This window comes from Rhinopithecus bieti, unplaced genomic scaffold (assembly GCF_001698545.2).
Source record: "Rhinopithecus bieti isolate Rb0 unplaced genomic scaffold, ASM169854v2 scaffold_6782, whole genome shotgun sequence".
Taxonomy (NCBI): domain Eukaryota; kingdom Metazoa; phylum Chordata; class Mammalia; order Primates; family Cercopithecidae; genus Rhinopithecus; species Rhinopithecus bieti.
The window spans coordinates 5,147,880-5,163,763 of record NW_016805866.1 but is presented as its reverse complement, the minus strand read 5'-3'; the positions used below and the strand labels follow the sequence as shown (position 1 = coordinate 5,163,763).

The following is a 15,884-nucleotide window of genomic DNA, read 5'->3' as shown; positions in this document are numbered from 1 at the left end:
CTTTGCTTGTAAATATCTGAATACAAATAGTTCGCAAGTCAAGTTGAAAAACAAACAAATCTTTATTGTCTAGAAATATATATATATATATATAAATCCCGACAAAAGATGCTATTCTCTCATTTCCCTATCTTCTTCCTCTTCTTCCACACCTCTGATATAAAGGACATTATTACACCTTATTAAAACTTCACCCAGATGTCCAGACAAAGCTCCATCTATGTATTTTTCTGTATTTGCAAGCTGCATGTTCATGTAGCCATCTACAGACGCCAGATAGCCCTTGTACTCCATTCCCCACTTAAGTTTCACCATCACTGGCTTCCCTGTTAGTCCATTGAGGAAAGGTTTGGGATTGAGGGGTAAACTCATCGTAACCAAGGCCGAATATTGCAGGCTACTCACTGCCGACCAGGCTGCCGCTTGTCCTTCGTGACTACAGCAGGTACCGCGTTCTTACGTATTTCATTTCCTTGGTGACTATTATAAATGGGATTGTGCTCTTGATTTGGTTCTCAGCATGGGTATTATTGGTATATATAAATTCTACTAAATTTTGTACATTGCATTTATATCCTGAAACCTTGTTAAAATTATTTATCAGTTTAGTAGCTTTTGGCAGAATCTTGAAGGTTTTCTAATTATAGAATTATAATGTCAGAGAAAAGAGATATTTCGACTTCTTATATTACTGTTTGAAAGCCGTTTATTTCTTTTCTTGCTTAATTTCTCTGGCTAGGACTTCCAGTACTATGCTGAATAAGAGTGGTGAGAATGGGCATCCTTTTCTTGATCCAGATCTCAAGAGGTATGATTCCAGCTTTTGCTTATTCAGTCTTATGTTACCTGTGGGTTTGTCATAGATGATTTATATTATTTTCAAGCGTGTTCCCTCAACACCTTGTCTGTTGAGAGTTTTTAATCGTAAAGGGATGTTGGATTTTCTTGAAAGCGTTTTCTGTATCTATTGGGGTGATAATGTGGTTGCTGCTTTTAATTCTGTTTACATGGTTAATCACATCTACTGATTTACATATATGAGACCAACCTTGCATCCCAGGAATAAAGCCTACTTTTTGACATTCTGCAGAATTCAGTTTGCTAGTATTTTGATGAGTATTTTTGTGGTCGTTCATCAGGGATATTGACCTGAAGTGTCCTTTCTTAATCGTGTCTCTGCCAGATCTTGGTATTAGAATGATACTGGCTTCATAGAATGCATAAGGGAGAATTAATTTCTCCTTTATTTTTGGGAATAGTTTCAGTAAGATTTGTATCAGTTAATCTTTCTACATCAGGTAAAACTGGGCTGTGAATCCATGTGGCCCAGGGCTTTTTTTTGGTTGGTTGGGTTTTTTAAAAAAAATTATTGTTATTGATTCAATTTCAGAGACCCATATTGGTCTATTCAGTTTTAATCTCTTCCTGGTTCAATGTTTGGAGTTGTGTTTCCAGGAGTTTATCTATTTTCTTCATATTTTCAAATTTGTGTGCATAGAATAGTATTTCCTGATGATTGCATCTCTGTGGGTTCATTTGTAATTTAATCTTTGTCATTTCTGATTGCATTTGTTTCTATTTTTTCTTTCTTTGTTAATCTAGCTAGCAGTCTATCAATTAGGTTGTTTTTTGAAAAAACAAATCTTGGTGATATTGATCTTTTGCAAAGTTGTTAATTTGAGATGATTCTAACTTCTTGATGAAGGTATTTAAAGCTATGAACTTTCCTCTTACTACTGCTTTAGCTGTGTCACCAGAGATTTTGGTAACTTGGATCTGTATTTTAATAATTTCAAATAATTTTTTGATTTCTGCCTTAATTTCAGCATTCAGCCAGGAGTTCTTCAGGAGCTGAGTTGTTTAGTTTCCATGTATTTGTTTTACATTTTTTAGATATTAGTTTATATTTTTATTGTACTGTGTTCCAAAAATGTGTTTGATATAATAGTAATTACTTTGAATTTATTGAGACTTGCTTTATTACTGAGCATGTGGTTGATCTTATAATATGTTCCATGTGCAGATGAGAAGAAGGTATATGCTTGCAGAATGTTTTGTAGATATTTATTAGGTGTGATTGGTCATGTGTTGAGTTTACGTCTGGAGTTTCTTTGTTAGCTTTTTGCCTCGATGATGTGTCTGACACTGTTAGTAGGATGTTGAAGTCTCCCATTGTTATTGTGTGTTTGTCTAAGTCTTTTGTAGGTTAAGAACTTATTTTGTGAATCTGGGTGCTCCAGTGTTGGATATATATTTTTTTTTATTATACTCTTTATCATTATTTAATGCACTTCATTGTCCTTCTTAATTTTTATTGGTTTAAACTCTATTGTATCTCATATAAGAAAGCAACTTCTGCACTTTTTAACTTTCTATTTGCATGATATATGCTTCTCTATCCTTTTACTTTGGGCCGGTAGGTGCCAAGACAAGATGGGTCTTTTGAAGACAACAAATGGTTGGGTTTTCTTTCTTTCTTTCTTTCTTTTTTTTTTTTTTTTGATGGAATCTGGCACTGCCACCCAGGCTGGAGTGCAGTGGCATGATCTCCACTCACTGCAACCTCTGCCTACCGGGTTCAAACGATTCTCCTGCGTCAACCTCCCAAATAGCTGGAATTACAGGAGCCTGCCACCATGCCTGGCTAATTGGGTCTTATTTTTTAAATTCTGCTTGCCACTCTGTGTCTTTTAAGTAAAATATTTAGTTCATAACAATTTCTAAATTATTTTTATTTTATTTTATTTTATTTGAGATGGAGTCTTGCTCTGTTGCCCAGACTGGAGAGCAATGGCATGATCTGAGCTCATTGCAACCCCCACCTCCTGGGTTCAAGTGATTCTCCTGCCTCAGCCTCCTAAGTAGCTGGGATTACAGGTGCATGCTGCCATGCCCAACTAATTTTTATATTTTTAATAGAGGTGGGATTTCACCATTATGATCAGACTGGTCTCGAACTCCTGACCTCAGGTGATCTGCCCACCTCAGCCTTCCAAAGTGCTGGGATTACAGGCATGAACCACCATGCCCAGCCCCCAATTTCTAATTTTTTATAGCATTCCCAAATTTGGAACTCTCCAAAATTTTGTGCAGTAATATGCAACTTAATTAACACAGGGAAATGGAAATGAACTTAGGGAGACTAAACACATAAACAACACCATTGCACCAACTGAAACCCATGTGTGCTAATGTATGCTTTAAGAATAAAATTTCTAAAGCAGTTTGTATACATGGAAATGACTGTAGAACTGAATTAATCCGGTCCATGGCATTGAAGATAAGCAAATCAAGTTAATTCAATTAATGAGAGCTGATGTAGTTTCAGAAACAAAATTATCAATCATATTAAACTTAAATTCTTATTTCAAGTGTTTGTACAATTTGTATTTAATTTAAGAATTTGCTTGGCTTTTATAATTGTATTAGAATCACAAACCAATGATTAAATCTAATTTTATCAAGTACACAATTAAGCAACATTATCATAAACCTTATCATAAATACACTTTTAGGCCTAATTTTGGATTTATATAGTTTGCTAGGAATTTGCTATTTATTCAAGTATGAGTAAAGATACAGAAGTAAGCATTGTCAGTTTCAGAGTGTTAAATTGAAGGAACCCACTGGGAGATCATTGAATCACGGGGGCGGTTTCCTCATACTGTTCTCATGGTATTGAATAAGTCTCATGAGCTCTGTTGGTTTTATAAGGGGTTGCCCCTTTCACTTGATTCTCATTTTCTCTTCCCTGCCGCTATGTAAGATGTGCCTTTCACCTTATGCCATGATTGTGAGGCCTCCCCAGCTACATGGAACTGTGAGTGATTAAACCTCTTTTTCTTTATAAATTACCCACTCTTGGATATATCTTTATCAGCAGCATGAAAACAGACTAATACAGCAGGTCTGGGAAAAGCACCATTTGATTGGTGAAAAGGCACCAAGGAAGTTCTCACTGCAGATCATGAACTTTACCCAGAACGGGCAGCCCGGTTTTCAGGCTTCAGGCTTATTTTTGACTTGAAAGTTGAGTTCACTGGGTACCTGCCCCTTTCTGCCTGGGAATTTGTCTGCCTCCTGCCACTATCATAATGATTTTAACTGTCCTTATAGAAGAAGTAGTTCTCTATCTTGGCCTGTTTCCCTGACCCATCTTGACAAATAACTAAGGGGTGCTGCTTGCACAATGTACTTTATAAATCTATAGAAGGAAATATAGAAAATGCCAAAACATCTATTGTCAAAGTATGTTGTGTTTCAATTTCTATTCATAGGTTACAGAAAATTTATTTAAATACAAGTCTCACAAAATATTCTCTTTTTAACTTTTAAATTTTAGTATGTTCTGTATGTCTGTTCATTTCCACATTAACTATTAAAGGGCTAAATATGTACATAATTTTGTCTTTATTAGTGTAATGCAGATTACTGAAAAATTTTAGATAAAAGTTGTTAGCTGTGTATTATGTTATTCAGCTTGTGTTATTTATGCTGTTCATGCCTTTAGTATGTTATTGATTACATAATATGTGATTAGAAATAATTTTTACTGTTGAGTTTAATATACCAGAAACCTCTAGTTCAGCCAAATATATTTCAGTATAATATTTTGATACAGTTAATGAATATGAAAAACAGCCCTTTGCAGTTCAGTCTGCCAAATTACATGAAATTATCAAGATAAGTAGTAATTAGAGAGAAGGGGACTAAAATCTAAATGTGACTACAAAGCAATACAACAGACTTTCTTAAGTGACTTTTCCTGAATGTCATTTCCAAAAAGAAACTCCTAAATTTATGAACCTATGAAATAAATCCAGAAGAAGAAACTCTGAAAATGTTATACTTCAACCTTTAAAATTTTTTTTTTTTTTTTTTTTTGAAAGCTAAATCTAAGACCAACTTTAAAGTAGTCTGTGATTCGTTTACTGCAGTTTGATGCTTGATTCCATCTTGGACAGAACAGAACATCTCCTAGGGATTATTTCATTTGATGGTAGTTTAAATTATTTGTATTTTTAAAGTAGTCTCATGAAATAAATAGGCAAGAATATTTTCATAAAGGGTATTAAGGGACAATGGTGGTATAACACTGTCTGATACTACTAGCCCCATAAAACTTCAATAATATTTAAGATAATATAATACTGGCACAAAATGGAAGCAGACATCAACAGAAAGCCATATATAGTTTACACTCATCTATGAAAGCTCAATGTATATGAAAAACATAAACTTTCAAAACAAGGAAGCAAGAAAAGATTATGTCATAGGTGATATTGAGATAATAGGCTAACAATTTAAATTTAAAAATTTATAAATAATGATATTTAATCTATTCATTTTACTATCCTACTACAATTTCAGTTGCATTCAAAGCTTTTTATTAAACACAAAATATAGGAGGAAATAAGACTATCTAAAGCAAAATAAGATGTATCAGATTTGGGGAGAAATTTAATTTTCCTTGCTGTGTAATGTTGAAAATATTCCCAAAGAAAATTTGGAGAGATTGAAATATATACAAATTCAAAACTTTAAAAATTCCAAGCCTTTTATATCTCTTCTATATAAAGACTTAACTCTATAACATTTAGCCACTAATAAATACATGAGCACAGTGTATGAAGGGACAGTTTATACCTAACTTAAAAACTCACAAAATATAAGCAACCAAACAACTGTTTAGATTTATTAAATAAATGTATTATTGTAAAATGAAAAGTCATTGCTATGAGTTTGTAAAGCTGATGTACTTAACCTGTGCTCCTGACATGAGAACTTCAATGAATTTGATAAGCACATGAGTGAGTGCAAAACAAAACCCCTAACAATAATCACATCTTGTGAGTAAAGAACTCTAACTCTGGACTTTATCCTAAAGAGACAAAATATGTATTGTGAGGATGGTCATTGCAGGATTCTATAATATAGCCTCAAATTAGATGCAACAATTTCCTTAATTTACTTAGGATATGAGGGATAATTTACTTAGGATGTACTAAGTAAATCAAGGCTCATGGATGCAGTGAAAAGTTTATTCAGCAACTAAGATAAAACAAAAAATATTATTGATCTAATTTAAATTAAGTATTATATTCTAATTTTATTATTATGTAAATGTGTGTTCCTGTTAAATTAGATTAGATTATGAATTATTAGATATGAATAAATATGTACACATGTTATATTAGATTAGATTATGAATAATTTATACTTATATTTTAAAATGAATTGTGCTGCATTAAAAGATTCCTCTTAAAATAGTATTTTCTTTTCATCCATAACTTTTGCATGTTTGAAAATTGAAATAAGATATTGTTACTTTGTTAAGATAAGAACTTTACATTTACCTTCAGTTTTATTGCAAAGGACCTTCAACCTCTTTCTGTCTTTGCTTGGCTCTGTATGTGTGTGTGTGTGTGTCTGTGCATGTGTGTGTGTGTGTGCGCGTGTGTTGTGTGATTCTTTTGCTATTCAGGCAGCTTTCTTAAAATAAACATGCATTGTTTCTGAGAATGGGAAAGCCTCAAGGAAGCTATGTGAGCTGTACACTTGCAACCTGCTTGCTTCCTGCTGCTTCACTCTCATTGTCAGTGATGTAAAGTGGCATTATCTTCTTCCTATCTTGACAGATACCAGGTTGAAAGAGCACCATTTGGCCTCCAGGCAATAGATCATCCCCTTTGTTCTATTAAACCTGGACTGCCAAATGACAATCTCAAGAGGCTGGAGTAGGCTTAGCTCTGAGACTCCACTGGGAAATTGCCTCTGCAGAAATTTCAAACACCAGATGTTAATTATGATCGTTGGTGATATATTTTTGTTTTGCTTTGTTTTGTTTATACCTTTAATAACAAAGCATTGTTTTTTGGCGTTTTAAAAAGGGAGTAAAATAAATTATTTGAATGTGTTTTATTTTAATATTTAGACAGCAACCCCCACCCACTCACTTACCAACATATGCACTCTGGAGAAACTGAAATTCCATAATAGGAGGCTTAGAAGGATACTCCAGGGGCTCATTTGCCAAGGGTGTCTATTTCATTTCATTTCACTTCATTTCTTTTCTTTCTTCCAATATATGTTCTGCCAAACTCTGAGACAGGCTTTGGTGATGCATCAATGATCAGAGAAAAAATCCTGCTCTCAAGTTGCTCACTGTCTAGATGAGGAGGCAGACAGATAAACAGAGTGCTACAAAATGATGTGGTAAGTGTTCTCTACCACGGGTGCATGCAGGGGCTATAGAACAGAGAGCAAAGAAGTCCTAACATGTTCTGAGGCCTTCAGGGGATAGAGATTGCGGAGGAGGACATAAGTCATTTGAGTCTTGAAGAACGATTAGACGTTTGCCAGACATACAAAGGAATAAAAAGGAGAAACATCGGGAATGTTGAAAGCTTAGCATAGGTGGTGGCTGCAAATTATTTTAAAAGCATGGCGAGAATGCAGATAGACTGGAGGTGGAGGTTGTCATTGCACTTGACTGTGAGATCCTTGGGTCAGGTTACTGATAGTTTCCAGCATCTAATAATCATGTGGACGTAGTTAGCATGCATTGAGCAATTGACTGATTGAATAAATGACTGAAAGCACCTTTCTAATCTGAGATAAAACTAAAGCCAAGCCATGAAGATTCACCTACTTTTTTTTTTTTTTATTTCCTTTAAGTCACCAAAGAAAGTGAAGCCATAGTAGTTTTAAAACTGAGCATAAAGCAAATTCTAGTGCTTAAGTATCGGGGAGGAGGTGCTCCTTACATTCGCTGTCACACATTTCAGGATGGGAGTGACCTCCCTCCCACCTTTTCCTCCGGCAAGTCTACAGCTGCCACTCAAGAAGTGAATAGGTGACTTATTTTAAATGTCATGGAAACTATGTCCTTTATTGTCAAAAGGACATTAGGAACCAAAAGATGTGTTCCAAAAGGAAACAAAAGAAAGGCATTTATACATGACTGTTGTAGGATAAGACAGAGAATATAGGCTGTAGCAAGTTGGTTATGAGATGGTCATTCAGTGCCAATCATAGATAGTAGATTCTTTAAGTATAAATACTCTCATTTAAAAGATACACACAGATGCTAAAGTGTAACAATAAACTGCTGAATTACTAAGTGGAAAAACATCACGCAATAGACTTCTATAAATATATAACATCCACCAGTTACAGTTATGCTGAATATAATTTTATTTCCTGAAGGCATAATATTATTCGTGTCAAGTTTACAGCAAAATTTTTGCCAGGTTTAAATTAGGGGATGATAAAAAATCCAGCGTACAATACCTGACATCAGAGCACATGTGTATTAGATTAATTGATATTTATAATCTCATATATGTTATATATAATATGTATTTAAAATTACATATAGTACATACTGTATATAACATCTATAATATATAATTGTATATTTTATATATAGTATATATTAATTATGTACAATACATAAATCATGTATGTGTGTATGTGACCTAAACTTTGAAGAAATGGTTTCTCCTGATAAAGATGGTTGAAATTAATAATAAGAAATAAATCTTGAGCATATCTCTGAAATATCATGTCAAACAAATACACTTCGAGAATCTTTATAAAATATGATAGAAATAATGTAGAGAGTCATTACAACTAATGGTACTTTTACATTTTAATTTTGCTAATCAGAGACTATAAGTTAATTTACATAGATTTACTTCCCCTTCTCAAGTTATTATTTGCATTAATGAACTCAAACAAAGCTTAAGTAACCTACTTTATCAATGGGGATTACAATATTTTAGCCCAGGATTTTGTGAACCTGGACTCATAAAATAAAAACCATCTTAAACCAGCATTTCCTCATTTCAATTATTGGTTTTCATCGTGCAAAGTCAGCTGTCTGAACCACTATCAAATTTTAAGAATTAATCTAAATCATTGACATTTTTATTGATTTAAAATGTAGTCCAGAAGACAGATAAAATTGAGAATGGGAGGTTTTGTTGTTGTTGTTGTTTTGACAACTTTGAAGCTCAGAGAATCTCACAGATACTAAAATCTCAAACTTATTTAAACTTAAAATAGGAAATAAATCTTTAGCCAAAGTCAGTGCTAATACTTGGCAGTTTTAGGTTAAGGTTCACATATTTGTTAAATTTCACCAAAGGTAACTGAACTTTCTTTTTCACAATTTATTTCCAATCCAGGAACAAGTGTTTTAAAATAATATCTGCCTTGGTTTACCAAATATTATCTCTTTGACCCTGTTAGAAATGTGTGCCAGTACTTTATTTCTGATGTGTAAAGATGAACACATCTCATTTGCCCAAATGTTTTAAGAAATAAAAAAAGAAACTCCTAGAAATCATGTGTATTTCAATTGCTAAGGAATGTAAAAATTTAATCTATTTAAAGTTTATACCTGAGACTATTTATTTTAAGAACATTAAGTGCATTAACTATAAAACCAGATGGAGAAAACAAATCAACAATATACCTCCAGTCTAACTAACTTGTGTTGAGATTTAAGGAAGCATAAAATAATGCTACTTTTTGGTAGCATAAACTATTCCCACAAAACCCAAGGGGCAGGACAGCTCTGGTAACCCACTGCTTCATCTGTGGTGAAACTAGCTCAGCCTGAGAACTACATGCCTGTCTTGAAAGACTCACAAATCACCACGAGATCATTGCTCTTGGACCATTTTGCTGGGGTAAGAACTTAATTTCTAATTTCAAATAACTCTTCCAATTTGATAAACATTGAGGAAGCTGAACATCTTTTCATTTGAAAGCGAAGAAAATTCAGCTGGCAAAAGCTATTTTATTTGAAATTTTACATGAACAAATTACAAGTGGAGATTTAGTCTCCCTTTTCTTCCCAAATTGCAGTGGATTGCTCAGAAGAGCAGTGTTCCGGGTTACCAGTTTCTGCCATTGTCCACAGCCCAATAAAACCTGACAAGCAAAAATTCACACCATAAATTATCATGTGTTGTATTCATAGCTGTGGTAATCCGTTTCCCCAAATAATACTTTTTCTTAGCATCAAAGAAAGGAAGAAAGAGGATGAACCAAACTAAAGGACTCTATCCCTCTTAAGTTTTTATACACCATTAAAAAAAAACAAAAAAACAAAAAAAACTTTCACATTGTTTGAGATGACCTGATTAAGGCTGATCAAGAGGGTTTGAAATTTTTGAATGATGTAAAGATTTCTCTGAAAAGGTTAAGAGAAATCTGATACAGTAGGATTTCACATCTTTGGAATCACTTTTATAAAAGCTATAAATTCTTGTTAGATCATGTATCCAGGTGGAGCAAGTCCTTTCTTTAATCATAGCAGTGGCCCTTTCTGCTCACCTACTAAAAGGATCATTTCTGGGTTTTCCTTTTTAGGCTTTGGCAAAATTCCAACCAAAAAAAAAAAAAAAGAAAAAGAAAATGTTGATTTTAATACTCTATTTTTTGTTATTTAAAAGAAGCAGCAGCTTGCTCAGGTGTTGTATTTACTATCTACCTTTGCTCAATGAATTTAAATATCCTCTCTTCAAGGTAAAATAACTTCGCTTCTGCCCAGAATGCTTTCAAGCATGTATGTGAGTATGGTTAGAAAAAATAAAAAAACAGAATAAATGAAATGCAATGTATAAAGTAGTCTTAATCATTCACAGAAACAAAATAATTTCCGATTTCTTAGTTTCATTCCATTATAAGTACATGAGATATTTTTGGCCCTCATTGCTTCTCTCGGGAGAATGCCTCACAGCTGGTGCAGGTTCTTTTAGATTATAATATTTGATCCTTAGTCTATATGTTCTTGGTCATGTTTCTTTGTAGTGCAGTGTTAAGCTTTCTTAACAAATCTATCCATTGTTTATCTGTCTTTATGATGTAATTTGCTATCTTACCCAATTGCAGTAGTTATACTTGTTTTATTAATAATCGTTTCCCTTTAGGATTATTGTTTTTATCCCTAAAATATGTACTCTGTAATTATGCTAATCTGAACTCATAAATCAAGTCTGTCAGGCCTTTCATGTTTTGTTGCTTGCTTCCAAATTTCACTTAAATTTTTCAATGGGCTGCTAGTATCTGAATGACCCCAAAAAGGACCAAAGCAACATTTTAGAGTATTTTGATTTCATAAACAGTGCAACATTCAGTTATCTAGTAGAAATAAAAAGAAATGAATTGAGTTATGCCATGAGGCAGTATAAATGCTTTTTACAAAGAGTACTCTAACTTTCCAGAAAGCTAATTTTTTTAATGTCCCAAGTAATAAAACTGTCATTTACCACCCATGGTCTTTCCTATAATACTTATTCACTTTGTTTAGAACTAAAATAAATTGGCATAAATAGCTCAACATTTTGGCTGCTATTTAACATTTTTAATAATCATTCCTTTTGAGTTTTTAATCAATAATCATTTGCTCCTTTGAAAGTCATTGAGGCAATATTGTCCTTGACATATTAAATACTCACATTTACAAAAAATCCCGTATTGTTGTTCATTGTGTCATGAGTCAAGCATTAGGCACTCGCCAGACCTATTGCATAATTATAGTATTTCAAATTAAGAGTCACTCTGTTAAGGATAAATCTAAGGGAAACATTTTCAAGAAAATGTAGAATCTGTGCAGGTAGTACTTCTATTTGAGAAATTGCCTGGACTCTCAGAGAATAATATAGGCTTTTCATAGGAGAATTGCCATTTCCTAAGAAGGAAAGCTGCTGTATTTGTTTTGAAAATAAATTCCAGACTAATTTCACTTATTGATCAATGTATCTTTATTAACCCATTGGATATTTGATTTACTACTATTTTTCATATGGTATACTAAGGATGACTTTTTTTTAAACCACATTTAGCCACATTTCTTTAGCTATATCTGTAAGCTTATTTGTGTTTTTCATATTTTATATTTACCACTATTTATAAAATTTTATAATGTTTTATTTCTCATTTGGAGCCTGTGCTTCAATGCTTCTTGATACATTCTGTAGTTTTCCATTGTTGTCTTCATACCATTATATAAACTATGAATGAAGTAGAATAAGTGAGTAGAGTTCCAAAGAAATTTATTTAAAGAAGCACCCTTATTTAGATATAGGGGTGTTACCCAAGGTATCAGTTACTTTATAGTCCCCCTAAATACTTCACATGATTTTTTCATTCCCTCTCTTTACTCATCAGGCTTGGTTCTGGTGAGTAATGTGATTTGCCTCTATCAGTGCCATTCAAAATAATGGGTCATAAGGTTAGAAATATCAGAGCCCCAAGAGGAGGTTAAGAAAGGCTTTGAATTGTGTATCACCTGAATTACACACATGGCCCCAGGAGATAACTACTTTACATTGTTAATGGTGATTTCAAATAGCATCATGTATCTTTTCTTTATAATCATAAATGAAACATTTAAAACGTTTTTGAAGGAAAATGTACTTCTATACCGTCAACTTTCATGGGTATACAATTTTGTTCTATTTGTACACTTTTAGAAAATATAGTGGTTATCTTTGTGTGGTGAATGACAAGCATTTTCACTTATTAATTAATTCAGATATTCAAATATTTTCTTGATTACTCAGACATTTATTGAGCACTACCATGTTTCAGGCAATATTTTAAACACTGAGACGTATCACTGAGTAAACACAAAAATATCTGTTCTTATGTAAGTCAGTTTTGGTGGGACATGATAGAAAATTGACAGTAAACTTAGTAAGTATATGTAGTAAAATAGAAGGTGATGAGTATTTTAGAAATTAATAGAGCCTGGTAAGGGAAATTAGCAGTGCTTGAGATCACGACAATTTAAATGAGGTTATTGGACTGGAAGATGTCATCAAGAAGGTGACATTTGAATAAAGACCTGAAGGAGGTGAGGAAATTCATGATGCTGATATCGGAAAGGTAAGTATTCCAAAAAAGGCAGTAGAGAGTGCTGGAGAAAGGAAGGGGTGAGTATCACTGAGATAGAGACGAGGAGACAGTTACTGAAGGGCCTTTAAGTCACTGTGAGTCTCCTGACTCTTACTCCAAGAGTGAGGTTTCTCAAACTAGAGAAATTTTATGCTTTGACACTATTAACATTTTGGGCCTGATAATTCTTCATTTTGTGAGGCTGTCCTGTGCACTGTAGGATGTTTAAAAACATCCCACTGTGGGTATCTAGCAGATGCCCATAGCACCTCGGGTCATGACCATCAAAAACTGTCTCTGGGAATTACCAATATCCTCAAGAGAACAACAGTACTCCCAACTACATGCCTGTACTCTAAATAAAAGGCAGGAATATACGATGTACAGGGTGCTCCCCAGTCCCGTTCATGTCCACCTGGAACCTGTGATTTGGAAAAAAGAGTCTTTGCATTTAAATCAAGTTAAGATGAGGTCATACTAGATTAGGATAGGCACTAAATACAATGACTGGTGACCTTTTAAGAGAGAGGGGATTTTTAGTAGAGACAGGGTTTCTCCATGTTGGTCAGGCTGGTCTTGAACTCAAGACCTCAGTTGATCTGCCCGCCTTGGCCTCCCAAAGTGCTGGGATTACAGGTGAGCCATCGCTACTTGGGAGGCTGAGGCAGGAGAATCGCTGGAACCCGGGAGACAGAGATTGCAGTGAGCTGAGATCGCTCCACTGCGCTCCAGCCTGGGGCAACAAGAGCAAAACTGCTCTCAAGGTAAAAAAAAACAAAAAAACGGAGAGAGAAAGGGGAAAGACTTTTGTATATAAAGACCCAGAGGAGATGCAGGAAAGAAGCCTGAATGAACTCACAAGCAGAGATTGGTGTGGTGCAGTTACAATCCAAGGAATGTCAAAGATTGCCAGCAGGCTGGGCGCGGCTCACGCTTGTAATCCCAGCACTTTGGGATGCCGAGGCGGGTGGAATATGAGGTCAGGAGTTCAAGACCAGCCTGGCCAAGATGGCAAAACCCCCATCTCTACTAAAAGTACAAAAATTAGCCAGGCACGTTGGCAGGTGCCTATAAACCCAGCTACTTGAGAGACTGAGGCAGGAGAATGGCTTGAACCCAGGAGGCAGAGGTTCCAGAGAGCAGAGATCATGCCACTGCGCTCTAGCCTGGGCAATAGAGTGAGACTCCATCTCAAAAAAATAATAATGATAATAATTTTAAAATGCCAGCAACCACACCAGAGGCTAGGAGAGAGAGGCAGGGAAGGATTATTTATTGGAGTCTTCACAAGGAGCATACCCCTGCTGTCAACCTGATTTTGGACTTTAGCTTCCGGAACTCTGAGAGAATTAATTTCTGTTGTTTTAGGCCACCTAGTGAGTGGTAATTTGTTAAGGCAGCCCTACAAAACTAATATAGGGACTGTCATTGGATGATTTTCAACAGAGGGACATCATCTGACCTCAGTTTTAACTTAATTACTCTGAATACAGTATAGATAATAGACATTTTGGGGAGATGGAGGTATAGGAAGCAGGACACCAATTAGAAGTCCAGGGCAATAATCAAGAAGAGAGGTGATGTTGGCTTGGACCAGAGTGGTGACAATGGAGATGTTGAGAAAGAGTTGGATCCTCCATATGTTTTGAAAATATATTAATACTTATGGATGCAGTAGATGTGAAAAATGGATTTATATAAAGAAAAGAGAGCTGTTAAGAAAATTTCCAACTTTGCCCTGAGTAACCAGAAAGATGGAAAAGCACTGGGTGGAGCATTTGGAGGTAAGTCCAGCAATTTGGTTTGGAAAGTGTTGAGTGTGAGATATTTATGAGATATCCACAGGGAGCTGTTTGGTAGGCACTTTGATACATGAATCAGGAGTTCAGGAAGAGATTCATGGTGGAGATAAATTTGGGAATTCGTTGGCATTTAAAAAGGTATTTAAGGTAATAATATTTGTACTGGAAACTAATAGAAATGTTTAAATGAATAAAAAAAGGCTTACTACAATGTTAAGAGGTCAGTAATAAAAAGAATTAGCAAATAATAATGAGAAAGAGTGGCCAGTGAGGAAACAGCAAAGTTAAGAGATGGTTGACAAGTCTTTTGTTTGTATTATATAAAAATTTTATTGTAAATGTATTTTAATGAACAAATTACAAAAATTTTCTTAAATTATATACTAGAAAGAAGTCAGCAGTTATTTTTTAACCTTATATGCAGCAAATCAAAATATATCTGAAGATTACTATGATTACCTGGTAAATATAAATGAAAGTTCACCGAGCTTGATTATTTTGTTGGACTATGAATAAAAGATTTCCTCTTAATTCAGTTAGTTTACATGTGTGTCTAAAATCTTTCTCAGTTAGAAAGGATGTCTCTGCATGCGAATAGTATTAGACAATGACACCAGAAACTTCCTGTGACTGGATTTTTCTCATCTCTGTGTAAGTATAGACTTTGACTATGAGACACCAAAAAAGTTCATCAAAAAAGACAAAAGAAAAGAAAAGAATCAGTGAAGCATTTCGGTAGATATTTTAGATATTTGTATCCTGCAGATACTAAATTAAGAAATCTGTGTAAATGTTTCAGTTTATGTAGAAATTGCAGAATCATGCAGCTCACCATTTGATCTCGAATTATGCTATGAGATCAGTTTGGTCCCAACAGGAAACAGACAGACTATTGAAAATAGGATAAAACAAAGTTCATTTACAAATGGGGCTAATTTATAAAGGTGTGGTGAACTCAGAAGGAATAGTGCATTAATCAAGAGACTGTGGCAGCAAAAGTGTTATTACTCCTACGCTTAAAAGAGTAAGGAAGAGGGAGTGGTTATCACAGAGAGAATAGTGTATGAACTCTTTTGAGAAGAATAGTCCCCTTTGGGAGACAAACAGGACTAGCTTGAGGTACTCTTGCAAGGAAAAAGCTGGGCGGGGAGTGGGGTGGTGGGGTGGGAC

At 34.5% G+C, this 15,884-nt stretch overlaps 1 protein-coding gene across 1 annotated transcript; it reads right to left on the bottom strand.

The window, feature by feature from the left end:
- Window positions 1–38: 38 nt before the first annotated feature.
- On the bottom strand, window positions 39–449 carry LOC108530794 (small nuclear ribonucleoprotein F-like). Its single transcript, XM_017873832.1, has one exon. The coding sequence runs from the start codon at window positions 370–372 to the stop codon at window positions 112–114; it is 261 nt and encodes an 86-aa protein (XP_017729321.1). The 5' UTR covers window positions 373–449; the 3' UTR covers window positions 39–111.
- Window positions 450–15,884: the final 15,435 nt, after the last annotated feature.

Excerpts from the sequence above, each read along its gene's own strand:
- LOC108530794 (XM_017873832.1), bottom strand. The coding sequence starts at position 372 with ATGAGTTTACCCCTCAATCCCAAACCTTTCCTCAATGGACTAACAGGG.